At 45.5% G+C, this 19,623-nt stretch overlaps 1 protein-coding gene across 3 annotated transcripts; it reads left to right on the forward strand.

Annotated features, from left to right (window-relative positions):
* The first annotated feature begins 1,607 nt into the window (after nucleotides 1–1,607).
* TRMU (tRNA mitochondrial 2-thiouridylase) lies at nucleotides 1,608–18,606 on the forward strand. Of its 3 annotated transcripts, XM_077338229.1 has the most exons (11): nucleotides 1,771–2,056; nucleotides 4,321–4,486; nucleotides 6,960–7,066; nucleotides 7,931–8,053; nucleotides 9,948–10,120; nucleotides 11,288–11,341; nucleotides 11,457–11,523; nucleotides 12,811–12,911; nucleotides 15,791–15,935; nucleotides 16,299–16,381; nucleotides 18,296–18,606. In XM_077338229.1, the coding sequence occupies exons 1-11, from the start codon at nucleotides 1,786–1,788 to the stop codon at nucleotides 18,431–18,433; spliced, it is 1,428 nt and encodes a 475-aa protein (XP_077194344.1). In that variant the 5' UTR covers nucleotides 1,771–1,785; the 3' UTR covers nucleotides 18,434–18,606. The 3 variants fall into 3 exon arrangements, with proteins under 3 accessions (XP_077194346.1, XP_077194344.1, XP_077194345.1); XM_077338231.1 differs by lacking the exon at nucleotides 16,299–16,381 and having other exon boundaries at nucleotides 1,608–2,056; XM_077338230.1 differs by lacking the exon at nucleotides 9,948–10,120 and having other exon boundaries at nucleotides 7,931–8,043.
* Nucleotides 18,607–19,623: the final 1,017 nt, after the last annotated feature.

A 19,623-nucleotide genomic window follows, 5' to 3' on the forward strand; every position in this document is an offset into this window, starting at 1 on the left:
CTTTTAAGATAGGGTTGTAATTGCCGATATCACCACTGGAGGACTGATGCAGTGTACTGGCTAAAGCCACTTGTCTGAGGTCTGAACACACAATCTCAGTCCACTTATCTTCTATACCAGTTCCTATCAGTTTTTCACTATCAATTGCAGCTAGCAAAATGAGAACAATTCTGAAACTACCCAAGGGCCTACTGATAATATTCTACTGTAACAGCACAGGCAAGCCCATCCAATTTCGTGCTGGAATATGCAATATCTGTAGTGTGTATGATTCAACAGCATATGACAACTATTCTACAGGAGGCTTTGAAGTAGAAGTAGCATACTTACATAGGAACTTCTTGGTATTTTTCAAATAATCCTGATTGTTTCAGTTGGAGACTTCCTGCTCCTTTGAGCATACTTTGCCTCTGATTTTCTCCCTCCAAAAATAAGCCTGCTAGAACTCCCTTCTCTCTCTTGACAAAGTTGTTTCTATTTTCAATAAAGCTATTCTTCCAGCAGACAGTGCTTCGCACTTTTAGGCATTTAAACTTTTCCAATAGTTTGAACTGGTCAAGATGCCAGGCAAAGTCTTCTGGTCCTCGAAACAGCAACTATTGCTCAGGTGTGTTTTGGGAGGCTACATTTTACTAGGTGGAATATTTGGTTAAAATTGTGGAGCTTTGCCCAGTCAGAAGTGTTATACTAAGTATAGTCCATAAATATTCCAGAAAGTAAACTGCAGAAAAGGTAAGTACACTCAGTTTGCATTTGGGTTGCTGTCAAATGAGAAAGAAGTTTACTCTAAAAAGTACTTTTCCTATCAAATGGCTGGCTTGTCCAGGATATGAAGGTATTGTATTGACAGGAGAGACCCGCAGAGATAATGTGCCTTCATGAAAGGCCATGTAAAGAGAGGAAGGGGTTGGAGGGCAGTTCCCAGGTTCAAAGAGGCATCCCATTCAAGAAGATAACACTTGTACACCTTTAGAGTGATCTATCTCCCCCTAGTTGTCTAGGCAATGAGTGGCTCCTTCCAAAACTTTCCCCTGAACTGTGTTCCAAACAAAGGTGAAGTACCATATGGAATGAGGAGCTCTACTGCCCTGTTATCGTTTTGTGGGAAATTCTAAACATTTCCACAACTGCATTCAAAACAATCCTGCCTTTCTCACATGAGATAAAATGCAAGCTGATTTGCTTGCGGTATTTCGGCAGGTTCTGAGAATGTCAAGGGCCTCCTGAAGGGAATAAATAGGCCCAGGTCTCTACAGTTATTTTTACATGTCAGACTCACTTGGAGATCAGGTTTCAGTCACGGGAGCTTGGGCTAGTCACCAAGGTCAGAAGGATTGGTGTGAGAGTAAAATAGCAAATAGCTGTGTGTTTTTTCCCTACTTTTCCCAAAAGAGTCTCAAAGGGGGCAACAACCTGCCTGCCCCTCCTCTCTCCACACCGGATCCCTGTGAAGGAAGTGAGGTTGAGGGAGCTGCGCCTGGCCCAAGGTCACTGAGCTGGCTGCATGGGGAGGAGTGGGGAAGCAAACCCAGTTCCTCAGATCAGAGGCCGCGGCTCTTAGCCCCCACACCAGGCTGGCTCTCAAGGAAGGTGGCTGTGAGCTGCTTTGGGTCCTCAGGGGGGCCGAAGGCGAGGTGTTACTGGAATCTCTGCGGGTCACGCTGGGAGGTTTTCTCACGCCGTCTTGGAGAAGGGCCTGGCGCCAGCACCGGAGCGCAGTGGGCAGAGGCGGGAGACACTTCGCAAGAGGCCCGCCATGCGCCAAGCGCGTTTATCCGAAGCGGCATGTCTACTGGCGCCTCCCTCCCACGGCCGACCTTGGCGGCGCCTCTCGACCGGAGCGCATCCGCCCGCCCGCGGCCACCACGGGGAGGCGCTGTGCGCGGCTGTGGCTCAGGCTCCGCCCGGGCCTTTCCCTCGCGGGCGGAAGAGGCGAAGCCGCCACAGGAAGCGGGGAGAGGGCGGACGATGCTGGGCGCCGCGGGCCGGCACGTGGTGTGCGCTCTGTCCGGGGGGCTCGACAGCGCCGTGGCAGCGCTCTTGCTGCGGCGCAGAGGTGAGGCCTTGGGCAGCCGCTCGTCTCCTCCGTGGCCGGCCTCTCCCGGCCCGTCCCGGCAGCGGAGACGACACGTTCCCGGCCTGGAACACCATTTTCTTCGCTCGCCGGCTGCCCAGGGCGGGGGGCGCGGCCTTGTCCCCAAGCATGTGCAGGGGCGGATTCCGCAGCCGCTTGTGTCTGTCGCTTGCCATCCCTCCCTCCCTTACTCTCAAGGAGGCGCGTTGAGCTCGTTGTCTGCGGCTTCTTAAGCGCGATTAATAGTCCCCCAATAGGGATGCCAGACTCCAGGTGGTGCCTGGGGATTTCCAGACTACAGAAACGCCCCCTGGAGAAAATGCCCTGCACATTAAGTGCAAAATGACGTACTCTGAAGTTAGCATGCTGAAAATTGGTTAAAGTGTGGCAGGTGAACGTATCCTGTCATGGCTTTTCCCAAGAGACCTTGAGGATTGCAGTTCTGTCTAGGGTTGCCAGCTTTGGGTTGAAAAATACCTGGAGATTTGGGGCCCCAAAATGCAGCCTGATGAGAGCGGGATTTGGGGAGGGGCAGGATTTCAATTAATGCCATGGAGTCCACCTTCTGAAGGGCCATTTTTTTTCTTGCAAAATCCCAGAAATAACTGCTTCCTGTTAGTATCCCAGCATTTGTTATGCAAAGTATAAAGGCTTTGTTTCAGCAAAAGTTTAGACTGCATTGAGAGCAAATATGTTGTGGTTAGATAGAGCATGAGAAAAAACAGATTCACAACCCTACAGGGTTGCTATGAGGATAAAATGGGGAAGGGAAGTGCCCTAAATTTCTTGAGCGGGATGGTGGAATAAAAATGTAGTTGATGGCTACTCATTAGGTAGGAGTTCAGAAAACCCATCCTGGATAGCCCGGACAAGCCCATTCCCATCAGATCTCAGAAGCTAAGCGGGGTCAGCCCTGGCCTAGCACTTGGAAGGATTATTAGGGTTGTGATGTAGGAACAGGCACTGGCAAACATCTCTTGCCTGGCAGCTAGACCATCTCAGGATCTCATAGCTGTATTACACACATGCTGTATGAATAATAAAAGAGTCAAGAACTCCAAGTACTGGATTCAGTAGTATATTAAGAGAGGGACACGAGTGATTTTTAAAAATCTCAAAAACAAACTAATGTGACTTGCTAGTGTGGGCCTGTGAATAGCATTTTAGTTTTTAATGGTAGGCTGAGCAGTTGTATCAGTTCTGGGGAAAACCGGAAAGTTCAGCAAAGCTGCTGGACTTAAGATAAATTTTTATTCACAGGAAGAATTTTAAGGCAAATGGTGATAAGTATAATGCTTTATGTATCCAGGATTTACAAAAGGGCTTTCCCTGCATGGTTCATACATGGCCTCTGTCCCCGCCCCAAACACCCAGCCACCCACCCTTCTCTACCCCGCACTCTTCCCTCGCCGCCCCCCCATGCAACTCGTCCCCCCACACCTGCCCAGTGGACCCTTCCTCCCTCCCTTCCCCTCCTGCCCTGTCGACCTTTCATTGCACCTACCTGCCTGCCTTCCTACCTTCCTCCATTTCTCTCTTTCCTTTCTGCCTCTCTCTCTCTCTGCCTCTCTCCCTCTCGCTTGCTCTCTTTCTGTCTTTCTTCCTTTCTTCCTACCTTCTATCCATCCACCTACCCCTTAATCTCCTTTCTCGCTCCCATTCATCCATTTCTCTTCTGCCTTTCTTTCTCCCATCACTTACTCTCCTTTCTCCCCTTCTCTGTCTCACTTTCTCTCTCTCTCTCTCTCCCCCTCCCTCCCTTTCTCTATGCCTGCCTGCCTGCCTCCCTCCCACAGCGCGGGGGGAGGGACCCAGGGGGGAAACCTCCCGCACTCACCCACTGCCCGCTAGCGCCTGCTGTATTTTTTACGCAGTGGGCTTAATTTTGAGTGTATGGATAAATTGGGAGTTGGGGATTGGGGGCGGGAGGGTTGGAGGGGTTGTTCAAATGTTATTTATTTGCATTGGTATCTGTATACACCTGGAGTGCTTACCTGGACATGGGAAGAAGCATAGGTATGCAGCTTTCCACCTACTTCATTTTAATGGGGCTGGTTTTTCTTTTTTTGGGGGGGGGGCAGCAATGTTAATAGTATTGTGCAGGTGAGATATCCCAAAACAGCCAGATCTTCTTGTTCAATTTTTGTAGTGAAACACTGATTGCTCTTCTCATTTGTAAGGATGTTTCAAGTCGTTCTTGACACAGAAGGATTCCTGCTTACTTCACTCCCTTCTTCCTCCACCAGGATACCAAGTGACTGGGGTGTTTATGAAGAACTGGGATGCTGTGGATGAAAAGGGCATTTGTTTGGCAGACAGAGACTGTGAAGATGCTTATAGAGTTTGTCAGATACTAGACATTCCGTTTCATCAGGTTTCTTATGTAAAAGAATACTGGAATGAAGTGTTCAGGTAGGAGAGTTTCCATCACCAGTTCGCTACAAAAAAAGGGTTTGTGTGGCTGTGAACAGTAGAGATTTGTTTATTTATTTTATGTTTGCGCTTCTATCCCGCCAGTTCCAGGCAATGGCTCCTGGTGGGTCACAACAATCCCTCACATAAAGCCCTCCATAAAAAAGTCATAACACCCCCCTATATAACGCACCCCCTCACAGCAAAAGCTTTCCCCTCCCCCCAGCTCTACAGACCTTTGATGAAAATGCCTCAGGGGACAATCACAAGGGGGCCTGATGTCCTGGGTAGCCAGCAAGGGGCCCCAGATTTTCCTTGTGGTCCAGAAAGTCATTTAGGTGTCTGTGAGTGTTTCTACTGGTGCTCTGTTACAGATCCTGATTCTTTCAGAGCTTATAACTTTCCCATGTTTTGAGAATGGAGAGGGGAGAGTCTCACGAAAGCTTCCTGGCCATTGCTGGCAAAATGCCTGTGCAAGTTAAGCTGTAAATACTTTCCTGTATAAGTATCATTTTTGTAGGATCAACGCAGAAGTGTGTGGCCAGGGACTTAACACAGGGCAGATGTACTGTTCAGCAGGAAGGAACCAGCAAATCAGTTAGCTGAAATCCTTGCACCAAAGTGATTTTCTATGTCCTGAATTTTTGAAAAACATGAGAGGAAAACCAATCAATTTTAAATTTTATCGTTTAAAAAAGATGCCTGCATCATGTACGGCTCAGCAGCTAAGTCATCAAATAGTACTTTGATGTATTTGTTAACTTTTTGTTTTTTTCTTAATATACTGTATATACTTGAGTATAAGCCTACTTTTTGAGCACATTTTTAATGCTGAAAAAGCCCGCCTAGGTTTCTACTCGAGTGAGGGTCCCCACTTACCTATTATTGTTGATGTTGTGGTGCCTTGGCTAAAATTCGGATTGGCTTATGCTTGGGTATATATGGGTATATTCCTGTACTGGTAGATATGGAATTATAAACTGCTTTGCCCTAAGGTTTTTAAGTGTTATCTTTATGCCAGTTGGCAAATGGGAGCAAACTAAAGCAGAATTTCAAAACACAGCACAAACATTGTGGAAAACAAAATAGAAAATTGTTATTGGGGCTTCAAAACAGTTTATAGATCACGGTATCATTCTGTGGGAAAAAGAGACGCTCCAGTTTCTAAGCAGAAAATCTCAGAAATGAATTTGCTATAATTAATATAGTTTTCTGGATCATTTAAAAAGCACAAATACTCTCAAGAGGACTTCCCCTCACTTTCCTACTTAACAGTTCTGTCTTATTGAGAAAGATACATAATCAGTGTGGTCATCCATTTTAATCCATTAAAGCCCCCCCCCTGCCGCCCCCCAAAAAACCAACAACTTGAGAAAGCATGTTGGCTAGCAAGATCTTTGCATCCTTGTGACATTTCCTTAGGGAGAAGGCTCTAGATAGATCCCCCCCATCTTGTATCACTGTGTGAAATTAGGAAGGAATTTATTCTCTGCAAATCAGAAGAAAGGAGCTAGTTTTTGTACCCCATTTTTTACTACTTCTCCTCTTCCTACAACAGACACTCTATGTGGTAGGTGGAGCTGAGAGAGTTCTAGCCCAAGGTCACCCAGCGGGCAGCATGAGGAGGAGTGGGCAATCAAACTTGGTTCTTCCGATTAGGGGCTGTTACTCTTAACCACTATTCCAAGATGGCTTGCTGTTAAGTACAACATCAGATTAGCTGTCTACAGTTTGTTTTGTTTTGGTTTTCTGCGAAGGAGCTGAAGTGGTTTTCCTCTTGCATAACCAACAATCAGGGGAATCTGGTCAGGGAAAAATAGCTTGCTCCACCACAGTAATCTTGCTATGATCAGAAGGCAATTAACACTTAGGATTAAAGAGAGAGCCTTATGGCCGTGTTTAGGTTAAATCAGTGGTCCCCAACCCCCAATCTGCAGCACGGTGCCGGGCCACGAGAGCTTTGGCAGCGGGCTGCGTCTCCCTCTCCCCACCCGCCCTGCCGCGAGAAGCTTGCCAGGCCACGAGCGAATTGGCCGAGCAAGCTTCTTGCTGCAGGAGGTGGGGAAGAGGGAAGCGCGGCCGCCGGCATGCCGGCGGCGCAAACACGCATACGCGGACCTGTTACGCATGCACGTTTGTGCCCGACGGGAGTGCAAATGCACACGCACAGCAGTTTCGCACATGCATGCACAGAGCCGCCACGCATGTGCATTTACGCCCCCGCCGGGAGCACAAACGCGAAACTGCTGCGCGTGCGCATTTGTACCCCTGCTGTTTGCAGATGCGCATGTGTGGCAGGTCCAAGCATGCGCGTTTACGCGGGGCTGCCGTGCAAGCACGGGGCCCCAGGTTGCCCTCTTCCCCCACCCCGTGCCAGCGGGCTGCAACCTGAAAAAGTTTGCGGTCCGCTGGGTTAAATCCAACTGTATGGCACAATTATGCACAGCACTCATAATCATTCTATTTTTTACAGTTACCTTCTAAATGAATATGAATTGGGCAGGACCCCTAATCCTGATATCGTATGTAACAAATATATCAAATTCAAGTATTTCGTGCATTATGCATTGGATAACCTTGGTAAGTTATTTTCAAACATGTCTTTATGATATAGATAAATTTTGATATAGCATTTTAAATATTTAATACAGGCACCAAATAGGTATTGCAGTTATGTATTTTGATTTTTCTGTACAGTATTTAGATGATATTTATTTATTGTGTGACATGTGTACTATTTAGCCAGGAGTTCCTAAGATTGTCAGGCTGCCAGGCAAGAGAGGGTAGGAGGTGGTTTACTATTGCCTGCCCCTGCATCACGGCCCTGGATAAAGTTCAGCATGTTTGCAACAAGAACAAGCCAGGGCACCTTTTGTCTCACCTGCTCCCTCTCCCATGATGCTAAGATTCTAGATCATCTGAAAATAGAAATTTTCTGTGACATCTGACTATGGCATTTTAGCAAATGTACTTTCTTTCTGACCTGCAAACTAGGATTTTAGCCAAGGCACAGTTTAGAGTAACATGCGCACATATGAACACACAAATCTGCCTTCTCCTGAGTCAAAACATCAGTCCATCAAGGTCAGTGCCGCCCACTTAGACAGGCAGTGGCTCTCCAGAATCTCAGGCAGAGGACTTTCCCATCACTTACTCCCTGTTCCTTTTTTTTTTTAAACAATAATAGAGTCCAGTAGCACCTTTGAGACCAACAAAGATTTATTCAATATTTATTCACACAACTCTTGAGAACAAGTTGTAGTTTGTTTGGATTCAGCCCTTATCTTTTTTAAGAACATACTTGGGATTTTAAGATCAGCTCCTTGACTTTCAGTACAGGGGTTATGAAAGGAAGAAACATTTGAGTGTTAAAACAATATGTCTTTCCTATATATTTCTGGGATCTTTTTTAATGAACATTTTAGTTTATTTTTAATCTGCTAGGAGCTGATGCAGTTGCGACTGGACATTATGCAAGAACTTCTCTGGAAGATAATGAAGTATTCCAGCAAAAATATATACAGAGGCCACAAGGACTTTTTAGAAATCGATTTGAAGTAAGAAATAGTAAGTGATCTCTTGCTTTTATCCAGCTTTCATATTTAAATGTGCATATCGATATATCTGCAGGCTCATGGAGTGAGACTTTTCTGCTTCTGTCTCCTGCTGCAGCCCTTTGAATCCCCCGCGAGAGTCAGTAGACCCTCAGGAACAACACAAGGGCACAATGATGGGGGGGGGGGGGGTTGTGAGGGGAGAGGGAGTTAGTAGACACCACCAGTTCCTCTTATACACACATGAATGCTGTTTTCTTGGGGGAAGTGTGTAGTTGGATTCCTGCCTGTATCATTTTGCACAAGATACACTGAGAAACAGGATTCAATTCTGTCCCCGTAAAAGCCTGCTCGTATACCTGGCAAATGACTTTATAACCACAGTATTCCAAGGGGAAGTTGAAGCAGAGACGATAATTACATTGCTTCCTCTGGTGAAGAAAAGTCGGAAACCTGTTGGTTAGTGCTGCGGGTTGTAGATTTTAATTAGGATGCTTGCCATCAAATATCACTTAAACTGAAGTTCAGTTCTTGCTGTATACTTTTTAATTGATTTGTATGAATCTTTAAACCGTATTACTTGTAGTTGCTTCTGTTATTATTGTTAACAGCCAATATCCAAAACAAATTAGTTAAAATTGACTTTATTATGTCATGCATACAGAAAATATTATGTTGTAAAATGGAATCCCCAATGGATTTTTTATTCTGAAACATTGTTTGCTAAGTTCATCCCTTCATAGGATGAATTCTGTGGTATCTCAAACAGATTGGAGGCATACTACTTGGTTAGCTCAGGTCAAAATCCAGAGAAACAGCATCGCTGTTACAGCAGCTTTCCCAGGGCTGCTTATGCATCTGTGGATGCATACCTTTTCCATCTGAGAATCAGAACCAGTTGCATACATTTCCATAGTCCCTCGCTGGAGAACTCCTAAGCACAATATACCAGTAGGGGAGGGAGGGAGAACTTGCTGTATGTGAACTGAGGGGTCTCTTTATGTGGAGAACTTCAGTTGTGTGCAGATTGGTGGCTGATGGAACAACCATTTAATAGCCAATGTTCTTTTGACAATTAATCAGAAGACAGAGAAATAAATACCTTAGCACGGGGGTCCTCAACTCCCAGTCCGTGGCCCGGTACCGGGCTGTGAAGGCCACAGTACCGGGCTGCCGGTGGCCGCGCCTTCCTCCCCCCCACAACGAGAAGCTCGTGGCCCGGCTAGCTTCTCGCTAAGAGGGGGGGAAGAGGCAGGCGTGGCTGCCGGCACGCCAGTGACATGGTTGCGCCCCCTGCTGGCGAAAACGTGCATGTGCAGCAACTGTGCATGCACGTTTATGCGCAGCTGCCGCACGGCACCCAGGCCTCCAGCTCTCCCCCACCACCGGAGGTGGTCTTCGACCAGAAGAAGGTTGGGGACCGCTGCCTAAGCACACTTCCTTGAAAGGGAGGCAACCCTGAACGTTAAGATGACCCCCCCATATTATCCCCCCCAGATGTATTAGATATAACTAACTTTTATGCAATTGTAAGAGCTTTCTCTCTTTCTCTCTTCCTCTCTTCTTTCTTTCTTTGCTGGCACATCTTGGGGAAGAACTTACTAGTCTTGCACTGTAATAAATACTGTATTTTGTTTCTTGCGAAGTTGCCTCTTCCTGAGTCAGCGCATTGGTCTATCAAGTTTGGGCCTGTCTACTCTGACTGGCAGCAGCTCTCCAAGGTCTTGAGAAATCTTCCGCATCCCAGTCCTTTTAACCGGAGATGCTGTGGATTGAATCTGGGACTTCTGCATGCAAAGGCCAAGGCTCCTCCCATGCTTTTCAAACTTCAGATGGAATGAGCTAGGCAAACCATGTGGAATGTAACTTTTTTTTTTGCCATCTCTTCTCCCTCCCTTACTTTGCAGATGTAAAACTTCTTCAGGGAGTTGATCAGATTAAAGACCAGACATTCTTCCTCAGTCAAATTTCACAAGATGCCTTGCGGAGAACCATTTTCCCCCTAGGAGAGCTAACCAAAAGCTTTGTTAGGAAGATAGCCGCGGAACATCACCTCCATCATGTGCTGAAGAGAAAAGAGGCATGGTAACTCTTAGAACCTGATCCATAGAGTGCCCCCACCGGGTAATCTTTACTGGATGGGTTTTGCACAATCGTATAGCTATTGAGTTTCAGTTGATTACATTTTTTTATTTATATTAAAAATAAAATGAACATAGTCCCATCAACATAAACAACAGAAATTATAAATCATTTTTTTCTCATGAGATGTTTTTGTTGTTTATGATGATGGGATTATGTTAATTTCATTTTAAGTAAATAAATGTAACCAACTTAAACTCAATGGCTATACAATTGTGCAAAACCCATCCAATAAACATGGATTCTGTAATTCTTCAGAATGAGAAATACTGCATAGAGATTGCTCAGAGGAGCTTATAGAAAACAAGGAGAAATTCTCTCTATAACCTTTATCATTTCAGAACATTATGAACTTAGTCCAATGTTCAATATATTTATTTGAAATATCAGAAGAGTGTCTTAATGTTCTCTGGTGATAAGTTACCTCAATATATAGTACATTTTTCCCAAACAGAATTTGACCAGTTTCTTGGGGCCAGAAGGTTTTCCTTTCCATGAGCCCATGTGAGGCTGCTGGATTGCTCGCTGTGGCTGATGGTGCCTCCAGCTTGCAACAGTGGTGGTTACAAAGGCCACCTGAGAGGGGCTAGGGCTTCCTCTTACTTGGACCAGAGTAGCCCTGGTGGAAATGGCCCTCTGGGATTTTTTCCCTCTTGGCCTAAATGACCAATCCACCCCTTAACATTTTGTTTTATTTTAAATGCATATTAGTTGTCTTCCTTCCTTACAGAACTCAAGGTGGCTTACAGACAGATAAAACACATATGGAAAACATATCAAAAACACAAAAGCAAAATCTAAACTCACTATTCAGAACTGCTTCCAAACTTAACCAGATTCAATCCAGAGGAGATCAGGACCCCAACGGAACTTGAGCAGGTCCACAAGGCCTGCAAAAGGGACCTCCTCCACCAGGCATTTGGTTGAGGTCAATCTGAACCAACTGCTTCCCATTGCCCCCCTCCCCTCCCGAGCCTCCCTCCTATGGTAACTGCTGCTGATCTGTCCAACCCAACTCATTATTATTATATATAATTTGGCTCCAAGACTTTCAGTATCTCTTCTTAAACATGTTCAGAGTCTACTTTTGTTTGTTTTATTGTAGAGTATGGGAATCTGTTTTATTGGAAAAAGGAATTTTCAAAAGTTCATTCTAGAGGTAAGTGGTTACAAATATGTGGTATTTATTGATTTATCATGGGCAGGATTTCTTCGTTTTGATTTTTGGGCCATGGCCTGCAAAATGTGTCCTCACGTTTTTCTTTGTCTTGTAGTACTTAGAGCCACGTCCAGGCAATTTTGTTTCCATTGAAGATAACAAGGTGATAGGAACACACGAAGGTATGCAAAGGCTCAGTTATGCTGATACCTCTAAGTGTCACTCTTGACTTGGAGAAATAGGCAGGAGCCCTTTTTTGAAGAAAAGAAATCACGCTGCATGAATATATTTCCCAGCTCTATGAGCCAGTATTGCATGAGCTGGAATACTCTGCCTTTCATGTGCTGTTCCAGCTACCAGTGGATTAGGGCTTTAGCCCCAAGGCTCGTACAGTTGCCATCCCTGTCAAAACCTGGCTGTAGAAGCCTTGAATTAGATAATGAGCCATCATGCCATTTCATTTTGTTACCAGGCTTTTGAGCCTTTCATCCCCTGAAGATAAACGGCAAGGTAGCATAAATACCAGCATGCATAAGGAAGGAATCTCTTAACACTGGAAGTTAGACGAGACACGTCAAGGGAGAATCATGGTTTTCTGAGAGGAGGAAGGGGCTGCGTCCGTGTGGAGGCATGGGCTTGGCCTTTGCCAAGGTGATGGGTAGAGGAGCATCTAAGCCAGGGGAGGCCAAACTGTGGACACTCCTGATGTCCATGGGCTATAATGCCCAGGAGCCCCTGCCAGCACAGTCTTGGCAGCGGTTCATGGGAATTGTAGTCCATGGATATCTGGAGAAGCACAGTTTGGCTACCCCTGATTAAGCAGTGAAACCCTGAGACTAATTCTGCATATATAATGGGAAGGGGTTAGGGAAACTGTTTACTGCTCAGACGCTGGATGTTGGCAATGTCATGTGGAGGGGGCAGAATACGACAGCAACAAGAGGTAAGTATCTCACTCTTTTTAAAGGGTGCAGAAATCCCCTGACTTTCCCTGGTGTTCCTTGAATTTTCATGAGCTTTTTAAGTCAGTAGATTTTTTTTCTGTGTGGATAGGCTTCCAAAGGGAAATTTTAATTTCTGGAGAAGAAGCGTTGATTCTTGTACCCTGTTTTTCACTACCCAAAGGAGCCGCACAGTGGCTTAATTTCTCCTCGCAACAAGTACCCTGTGTGGTAGCTAGGGCTGAGAAAACTGCAAGATCTGTGACTGACTCAAAGAGTAGAGGAGTGGAGAATCAAGCCCAGTTCTCCAGATGAGAGTCTGATGCTCTTAACCAGGGGTAGTCAACCTGTGGTCCTCCAGATGTTCATGGACTACAATTCCCAAGAGCCCCTGCCAGCAAACGGGAATTGTAGTCCATTAACATCTGGAGGACCACAGGTTGACTACCCCTGCTCTTAACCACCAGATTACATTGGCTCTCGACAGTCTTAAGCAACATCCTAAATTTGCTTACTTTTCTTGCATAGGTTGGTTCTTGTATACATTGGGCCAGAGAGCTCGGATTGGAGGCCTCCAAGATGCATGGTTTGTGGTAGACAAAAATGTAGCCACTGGGGATGTCTTTGTGGTAAGTTTGTTTCTGCTTGTCCTGTTCATGATTCTTGGCAAAAAGAATGTGATTATTACAGACCTAGGATAGTTGGCTTTTATATCCAAAAAAGAAACAAAAGCTGCTTAAGTGAGTTGATGTCAAGAACATTTATTACATCCTGTTTCAACTAGCATTTGATTAAGAAAAAATTGGGGAAAAGAGATTGGCGTCAAACACCCAACATATGGCAAGCACTGTGAAAGAAATTGCCAGTTTCTTATTCCAAGGCAGTCAAGTTTCATCTTGGAAGCAGCAGAGATTAATCTTCCCTAAATGTTCTGTTTTGCTCTTGTATAACAGCACGGGTCCGGTGAAGACATAATTAGTGTGAACTGTGGCTTGTTCCCTTAACCCTGTTTTAAATGCCAAGCATGTAGTGAAACCACGGTTTAGTTTTCCATACATTCCCTTGTATGGGGAGACTCCGATAAAATCTGTTTGTTCCCTTGCAAAGAAAAAGACTGGAAACACCAAGAAGCAGATACCCTACCTAACAATGGTTAAGGCAGACTGTGATTTTCAAACCACTTGAAACTATTGTCTCATATCCTGGTTTGTAGTTAACCATGGCTTAGGTGTTGAGAATCAATGATGAATTAATACTAAATATACACCAGCTAGGTTTAAGCATTTTGTTTTCATGGGGCCAATAACTGCCCTTCACAGGAAACAAAAGCACTGTAAAGAGCACACAAGACAGAACAAAGTCATTGTCTGAGAAGCAGCTTCTCAGTACTGTAGATCAGTGGTCCCCAACCTTTTTATCACCGGGGACCACTCAGCGCCTTTTACTGAGGCCCGATGGGGGGGGAGGGTAGTTTACTCCTCTACTCTCAACCACTGCCCTAACGCTCTCTGATCGCTATGGTAATGTTTAAACATCCCTTCAAAATAAGATACAGACATGCCACAACAATGAACATAAGTAACATTTTATTTTCATGGAAATTTTAACTCATGACAATGACAAATCAATGGGAACCCTGAGCTTGTTTCTCTGCAACGAAATAAATAGTGATGGGAGACAATGACACCTGAAGTGTGTTGTAATGGTCCGGGGGGGGGGCCTTCGGGGCCCACCTCCAATTAGTCGAAGGACCACATGTGGTCCACGGCCCACAGGTTGGGGATCGCTACTGTAGATTGTCTGGATGATACTGAATCCTAGGTCCCATTCCGCACAAAAGAAATATAGTGAAACCCTTACCTTTTGCAAACACCATATTTTGGGTGCTTTGCACGACGTCGTCCTCATCCAGCGACCCAGCAACAAACGGCAGCTACATCCTCCATTTTAAAGAAAGGTGATTGGCTGCCTGTCTTGATTGACAGGTGGAAGAGAGGAGCGTGGTTAGCGCGTTCCCCTCTTCTGCCATTTCAAGCAGGCGTGTGGAGTGGTGAGACGCGCAAGATGGTGGCAGAGGAGCCAGGAGGTTAGGAATTCCCGGAGGCATGATTTTTTTTAGCATTATACCTTTATTCTGGCATAATGCTATTTTTTTTAATGTGCGGAATTGCCCTAGAAATTCTCCTTAAAAGTGTCATGGTTGCAGTGTGTACTGCTCATAGTGTTTTCAGAAGTACTGTGAACAAGAAATATTTTGAACTTTGAAATATTTTGAAATATTACATTTGGGACTTTTGAAGTTTGAACTTAAAGAAACAAATCCACCGAAATGTGCTTGCACATAAATATTTATGTATTACTGATGTATTTTGCTTTACTCCTAGCATGGAGTGTCTGCACCTTGGGCTTCCATCCAACACTGATCAAACCCAAGTCCTCTGTGGGCTATTTTTCTGAGTAGTGCCCTGGAGGCCATTTCTAGTTGGCTTCAAGTGCATGGGACATATATAACCATTGACCTTCCTAAACTATGAGGGCAAGAAGCAAGAGATAATTGGAGTTGGTACCTGTGACTTGGCATGACCGGGTATAATATGACCCTATAAAATCATCTGAGGCAAATCAGATTATCTCAGACACATTTAGCGCCATGTTTGTATCATGAGGCTAAAATGAGATGCTCTGTAAGATGCTGAGGACAGATGAGATGAAGGTAGCAAAGTACTTTGTGTGTTGTGTTCTGCATTTTAAAATGCCACAGAAATGTGACTGTGGGGTCTAGACAGGATTTGCTGAGTCAGTTGCTGGAACAGGGGAGGGAATCTTGCCTTGCCAGGCTAAAACATTCCTTTTCACCTAGGCTTTTAAAGTGTTTTAAAGCAATCAGTGATTGATGCTTGGTGTTGTTTTTACAGTTTGCTGTATGCAAACAGCGTCCCTTTCCCCCCGCTTTTCTGTTCTGTTGTCCCGGGCCCACGGGACGTTTGCCTGGCCTCAACCTGGGCCAGGGCACAAATAAATAAATAAAAACCTGGGCCAGGGCCTTTTCGGTCCTGGCCTCAACCTGGTGGAATGAGCTCCCGGAAGAGCTATGAGCCCTATGGGATTTACCAGCTTTCCAGACGGAGCTCTTCCGCCAAGCGTATGGTTGAGGCCAGGGCAGTCTCCTGTAAATCCATTTGTGGATCCCCTCCAATAAGATCTGGTTCCTTCTCTTTTTGAATGTTATCTTACCCACCATGCTGAACATAGAGGGAGGAGTTGGGATAGGAATTGTGACAATTGCTGCTAGTAGGTGTGATACATGCGTATGATGTAAGTTGGGGATGTTTTATTGGGGATTTTAATGCTATGTTGTGAACCCCGTGAGACCAAACTATTGGCAAACGGCGGTATATAAATCCAAAAACAAATAAAATAAATCTGATGCTTTCCAGTCACCCTTTGAACCCAGGGTGTTTTCCCCGTTATTAACTGAGTTTTAAATTGAAAATTGTTGCCCCTTTAGGCCCCCTCTACAGATCACCCGGCACTCTACAGGGATCTTTTGCGGACGAGCAGAGTGCACTGGATCGCAGAAGAACCTCCCGCAGAGCTGGTTCAGAACAAGATGATGGAGTGCAATTTCTGCTTTCAACACAAGATGGCACTAGGTGATGAGGCCTGGTTAATTTCACAGCTCTTGAAATCACATCAAAGCTAAGCATTTTCAGTGGATTAGATATGTTTTCGTGGTAGCAGCATTTGAATTTTTGTAAGATGAAGTAGGGAAAATATTAATGCACAAAGACTTTATCACAGGGGTAGTCAAACTGCGGCCCTCCAGATGTCCATGGACTACAGTTCCCAGGAGCCTCTGCCAGCATTCGCTGGCATTGGCTCCTGGGAATTGTAGTCTATAGACATCTGGAGGGCCGCAGTTTGACTACCCCTGCTTTATCAGATGAGATAGCTGGATCTAATTTTGAATAATATATATATTTTTAAATAGTTTCTGTTTTCATCACTATGTTTAGAGCCCTGCATGTTAACTCTGAATCAGGATGGGACTGTGTGGGTGACACTGACCAAACCAATAAGGGCTCTTACACCAGGACAGGTATGTATGGGACTGACTGCAGTGTCTCTCTTCTGTGTTTAGCTTACAGTACATGCATGAGCCTATGAATTTGGAAGCAAAGTCCATTTTGAACCCTCTGGGCCTTCCCACCTTGCTTAAGAATTGTAGCCTGACATGTTTGAGAGGTTGGGTACAAAGAGTCTGGAGCAGACAGAACCTTAAAAAATATAATTGAATCAGATTAGTTCTGTCTGAACTTATTTTTAATAATAATAATGATGATGATGATGATGATGTGGTAATTAAAGGTGTAGGGTGAATAAGAAAGCCTCATTTCTGCAGAATGATGGGGGAGAAGTCCTCGTTCAGTAGCACAGCACGTGGTTTGCAGCGTCAACTTCTGATTTCATCCAGAACCTTGGGCAGCAAAGCCATGAAAAATCCTGGACCGAGGGCTGGCTCTTTTGTGAGCCATTTTGGGCTAGTTTGTATGGGACGGTATGAATTTTAAGCCAGATGAAGACTGCAATTGCAGCCTTTTCTTATCTTCTGGTTCCATACTCCCCCTGTGGAAGTAAAAGAAGGAATTCTCTTATTGAAACACTGTCACTGCTTCCAGTTTGGAGAGCCAGTTTGGTGTAGTAGTTAGGAGTGCGGACTTCTAATCTGGCATGCCGGGTTCGATTCTGCACTCCCTCACATGCAACCATCTGGGTGACCTTGGGCTCGCCACGGCACTGATAAAACTGTTCTGACCGAGCAGTGATATCAGGGCTCTCTCAGCCTCACCCACCCTACAGGTTGTCTGTTGTGGGGAGAGGAAAAGGAAGGCGACTGTAAGCCGCTTTGAGCCTCCTTCGGGTAGGGAAAAGTGGCATATAAGAACCAACTCTTCTTCTTCTATAACTAAAATGGTCAGTGTGTTTGCTAAACTCCTGAGGCAGCGTTTTCCCTTTTATTTGTGCGAATCTGAAAGAAATTACGAGATTTATGTGTCAGTAGCCAGGCTCAGGATTAGAGCTACTAGAAACAAGTTTCTCTTTGCAAGCTCGGGCTTTTTGGAGTAGGGCTGATTGAATAAAACCACAGATCTCCACCACGGCTGAATCTTTTGTTTCTGATCAGTTCAAGTGGGGTCTGAGCCTTCATCCCTTTGAAAAAGCAAGTTTTGGGAACTTGGCAGACTTTGTAGCGAGTGATTTGCAGGACAAAGCGAGGCTGGTGTGCTGGAGAGGACTGGCGTACTGATCAAGCAGGAAGTGGTTGGGCTCCTCTAGTATGTCATAGGCACATGAACGGGCTTGCCAAATAGGCAACTGGGACAAGTTTCCCAGAGACAGGGCTGGCATAAGTGGACTTCGTAGTATGGCAGCTGCTGAGGCCCAGGCCTTCCAAGTAAGGGTCCATTGCTGCCTCCCCAACCTTCTCTCCCCCCCCCTCCGCTGCCCACCTGGTTGCTGTGAACCCTCCCACCCACCACCCACCTGCCCCCACTGCTCTATTGCTGGGGACGGTATGTGTGCTGGGGAAGAACAGCAGCAATGCTCCTCACTGCACTCTGCCCGTCACGGACAGGGAGGGTGGTTCAAGCACTGGGAGGGCTGGAAAATGATCAAGTGGAAGGAAGAAGGATAGATGGAAGAGAATAGGAGCAAGAAGATACGAGGGGCCACAGCAGGGTCAGCAGCAGAGTGAAGGAGGGCCCCCATGGTGCTTTCTTGCCACCATTCACCAAAACCAGGAACTGGTCCTGCATGTAGAGGCAACACAGAAGTTTTTCAAATGAAACCAACTCTGGCGTCTAGGTTTTTTTAGGAAGCTTTTGTAATTCCCTCTGCCCGTTTCCCCCCATAGCAGCTCTGCACTACCTCGTAGGTGAGATGTGACTGCAGCCTTCCTGGCACCTGCACTCTCTTCTGTCTGCTCTAAGGCCTCTTGCTCTTTGTCTTCCAGTTTGCGGTGTTCTACCAAGGAGACGAGTGCCTGGGCAGTGGGAAGATTTTGCGGCTGGGGCCATCGCTGTACACCCTGCAGCAGGGCAAGGACAGGGAAAAGACGGCTGGTGACGTCAGAGTGGTGCCAGCCCCCTGAGGCTCGTCTTCAAGGCCTGCTTACTTGGCATGGATTCTTCTCCTGGGCGCATGCCTTGACATTGGCTCCGTGACCAGCTGTCATTAAGAGCGTGCTTTAAAATGATATATTTTTAAAATTGTGTGTGACTTATATCAGTAAATAACACAGAAAATATATTTTCCTATCTTTTAGTGTGGTGGATGTGGTACACTTCCTCAGCTGTAACCCATTGGTGTTTTAAAATGGGACCTATACATTTCAAACCTAAAACAAAATAAGTATCTCTTCTAAAAATACTGCTTGATTCAGAACACGACTTGGTGTCATTCTCTACCTCAGTGGGAGTTTTGACTGGGGGGGGGGGGAACCCAGCTGATTCCCTTTCTTATATCACAGGGTTCTCTTGAAATACCCTTCTCTTAAAAGCCATTTGCGTTGCTGCTCTCCCAGCATGGGGAAAGTGGTCCTTTATGAGCTGTCCAAGTCTTGCCTTTTTGGGTTTACAGACCTGTCAATGTTCTCTGGAGCTTGCCAGGAGTGTGAGGATTGGTTTGAATGTAGTCAGTGGGTCTCCTTCCCCTTTGGCCCCCCTGAACATTAATTTCCTCCTTTTCTGCACCCCATGCCACAAACCTATCTTTAAGCTCTGGGGAATTTTTCAAATAAGTTTATGATATGAATAAATGAGGGAGACTGTGGCTCACAAATTGGGGTGGGGGGGTGGGGAGAAGAGGAAATGAAAGAGGGGGTGGCAGCTCTGCTGTGTTGGACTATGTTCTCTCTCTCTCTCACACACACACACACTTCACGGATTTCATAATGTAATCCAATAGTCTGTAAAAAGCCAGATGTCCCCTCCAGCAATGAATCTCCTTATTTGTCCCTGCAGCCAAGAATCTCCTTATTAATCTCTCCAGTCATGAAAGACTTGCTTTTCGTTTTTGTTCAGTGGTGCTGTGCTCTGTCTGGATGACAAGACAAAATGCAACCACCCTATAAAATGTGAGGGATTTTAATGAAAAGCCAACATTCAGCTCCTGTTTATATGTGCCATACATAGAAGATGAGGCTCTGAGCAATGCATGAACATCAAGTCAGAGCATGCTGTTCTTATTTGAAGACCACCTATGTTGATTTTACAGGGTGGTTTTTTTATAGCCAGAAGTTTCAAGAAAAGCGAAACTATTTGATCAGCTTTACTGTAAGGA

The sequence above is a fragment of the Paroedura picta genome, chromosome 5 (assembly GCF_049243985.1).
Source record: "Paroedura picta isolate Pp20150507F chromosome 5, Ppicta_v3.0, whole genome shotgun sequence".
NCBI classification, from domain to species: domain Eukaryota; kingdom Metazoa; phylum Chordata; class Lepidosauria; order Squamata; family Gekkonidae; genus Paroedura; species Paroedura picta.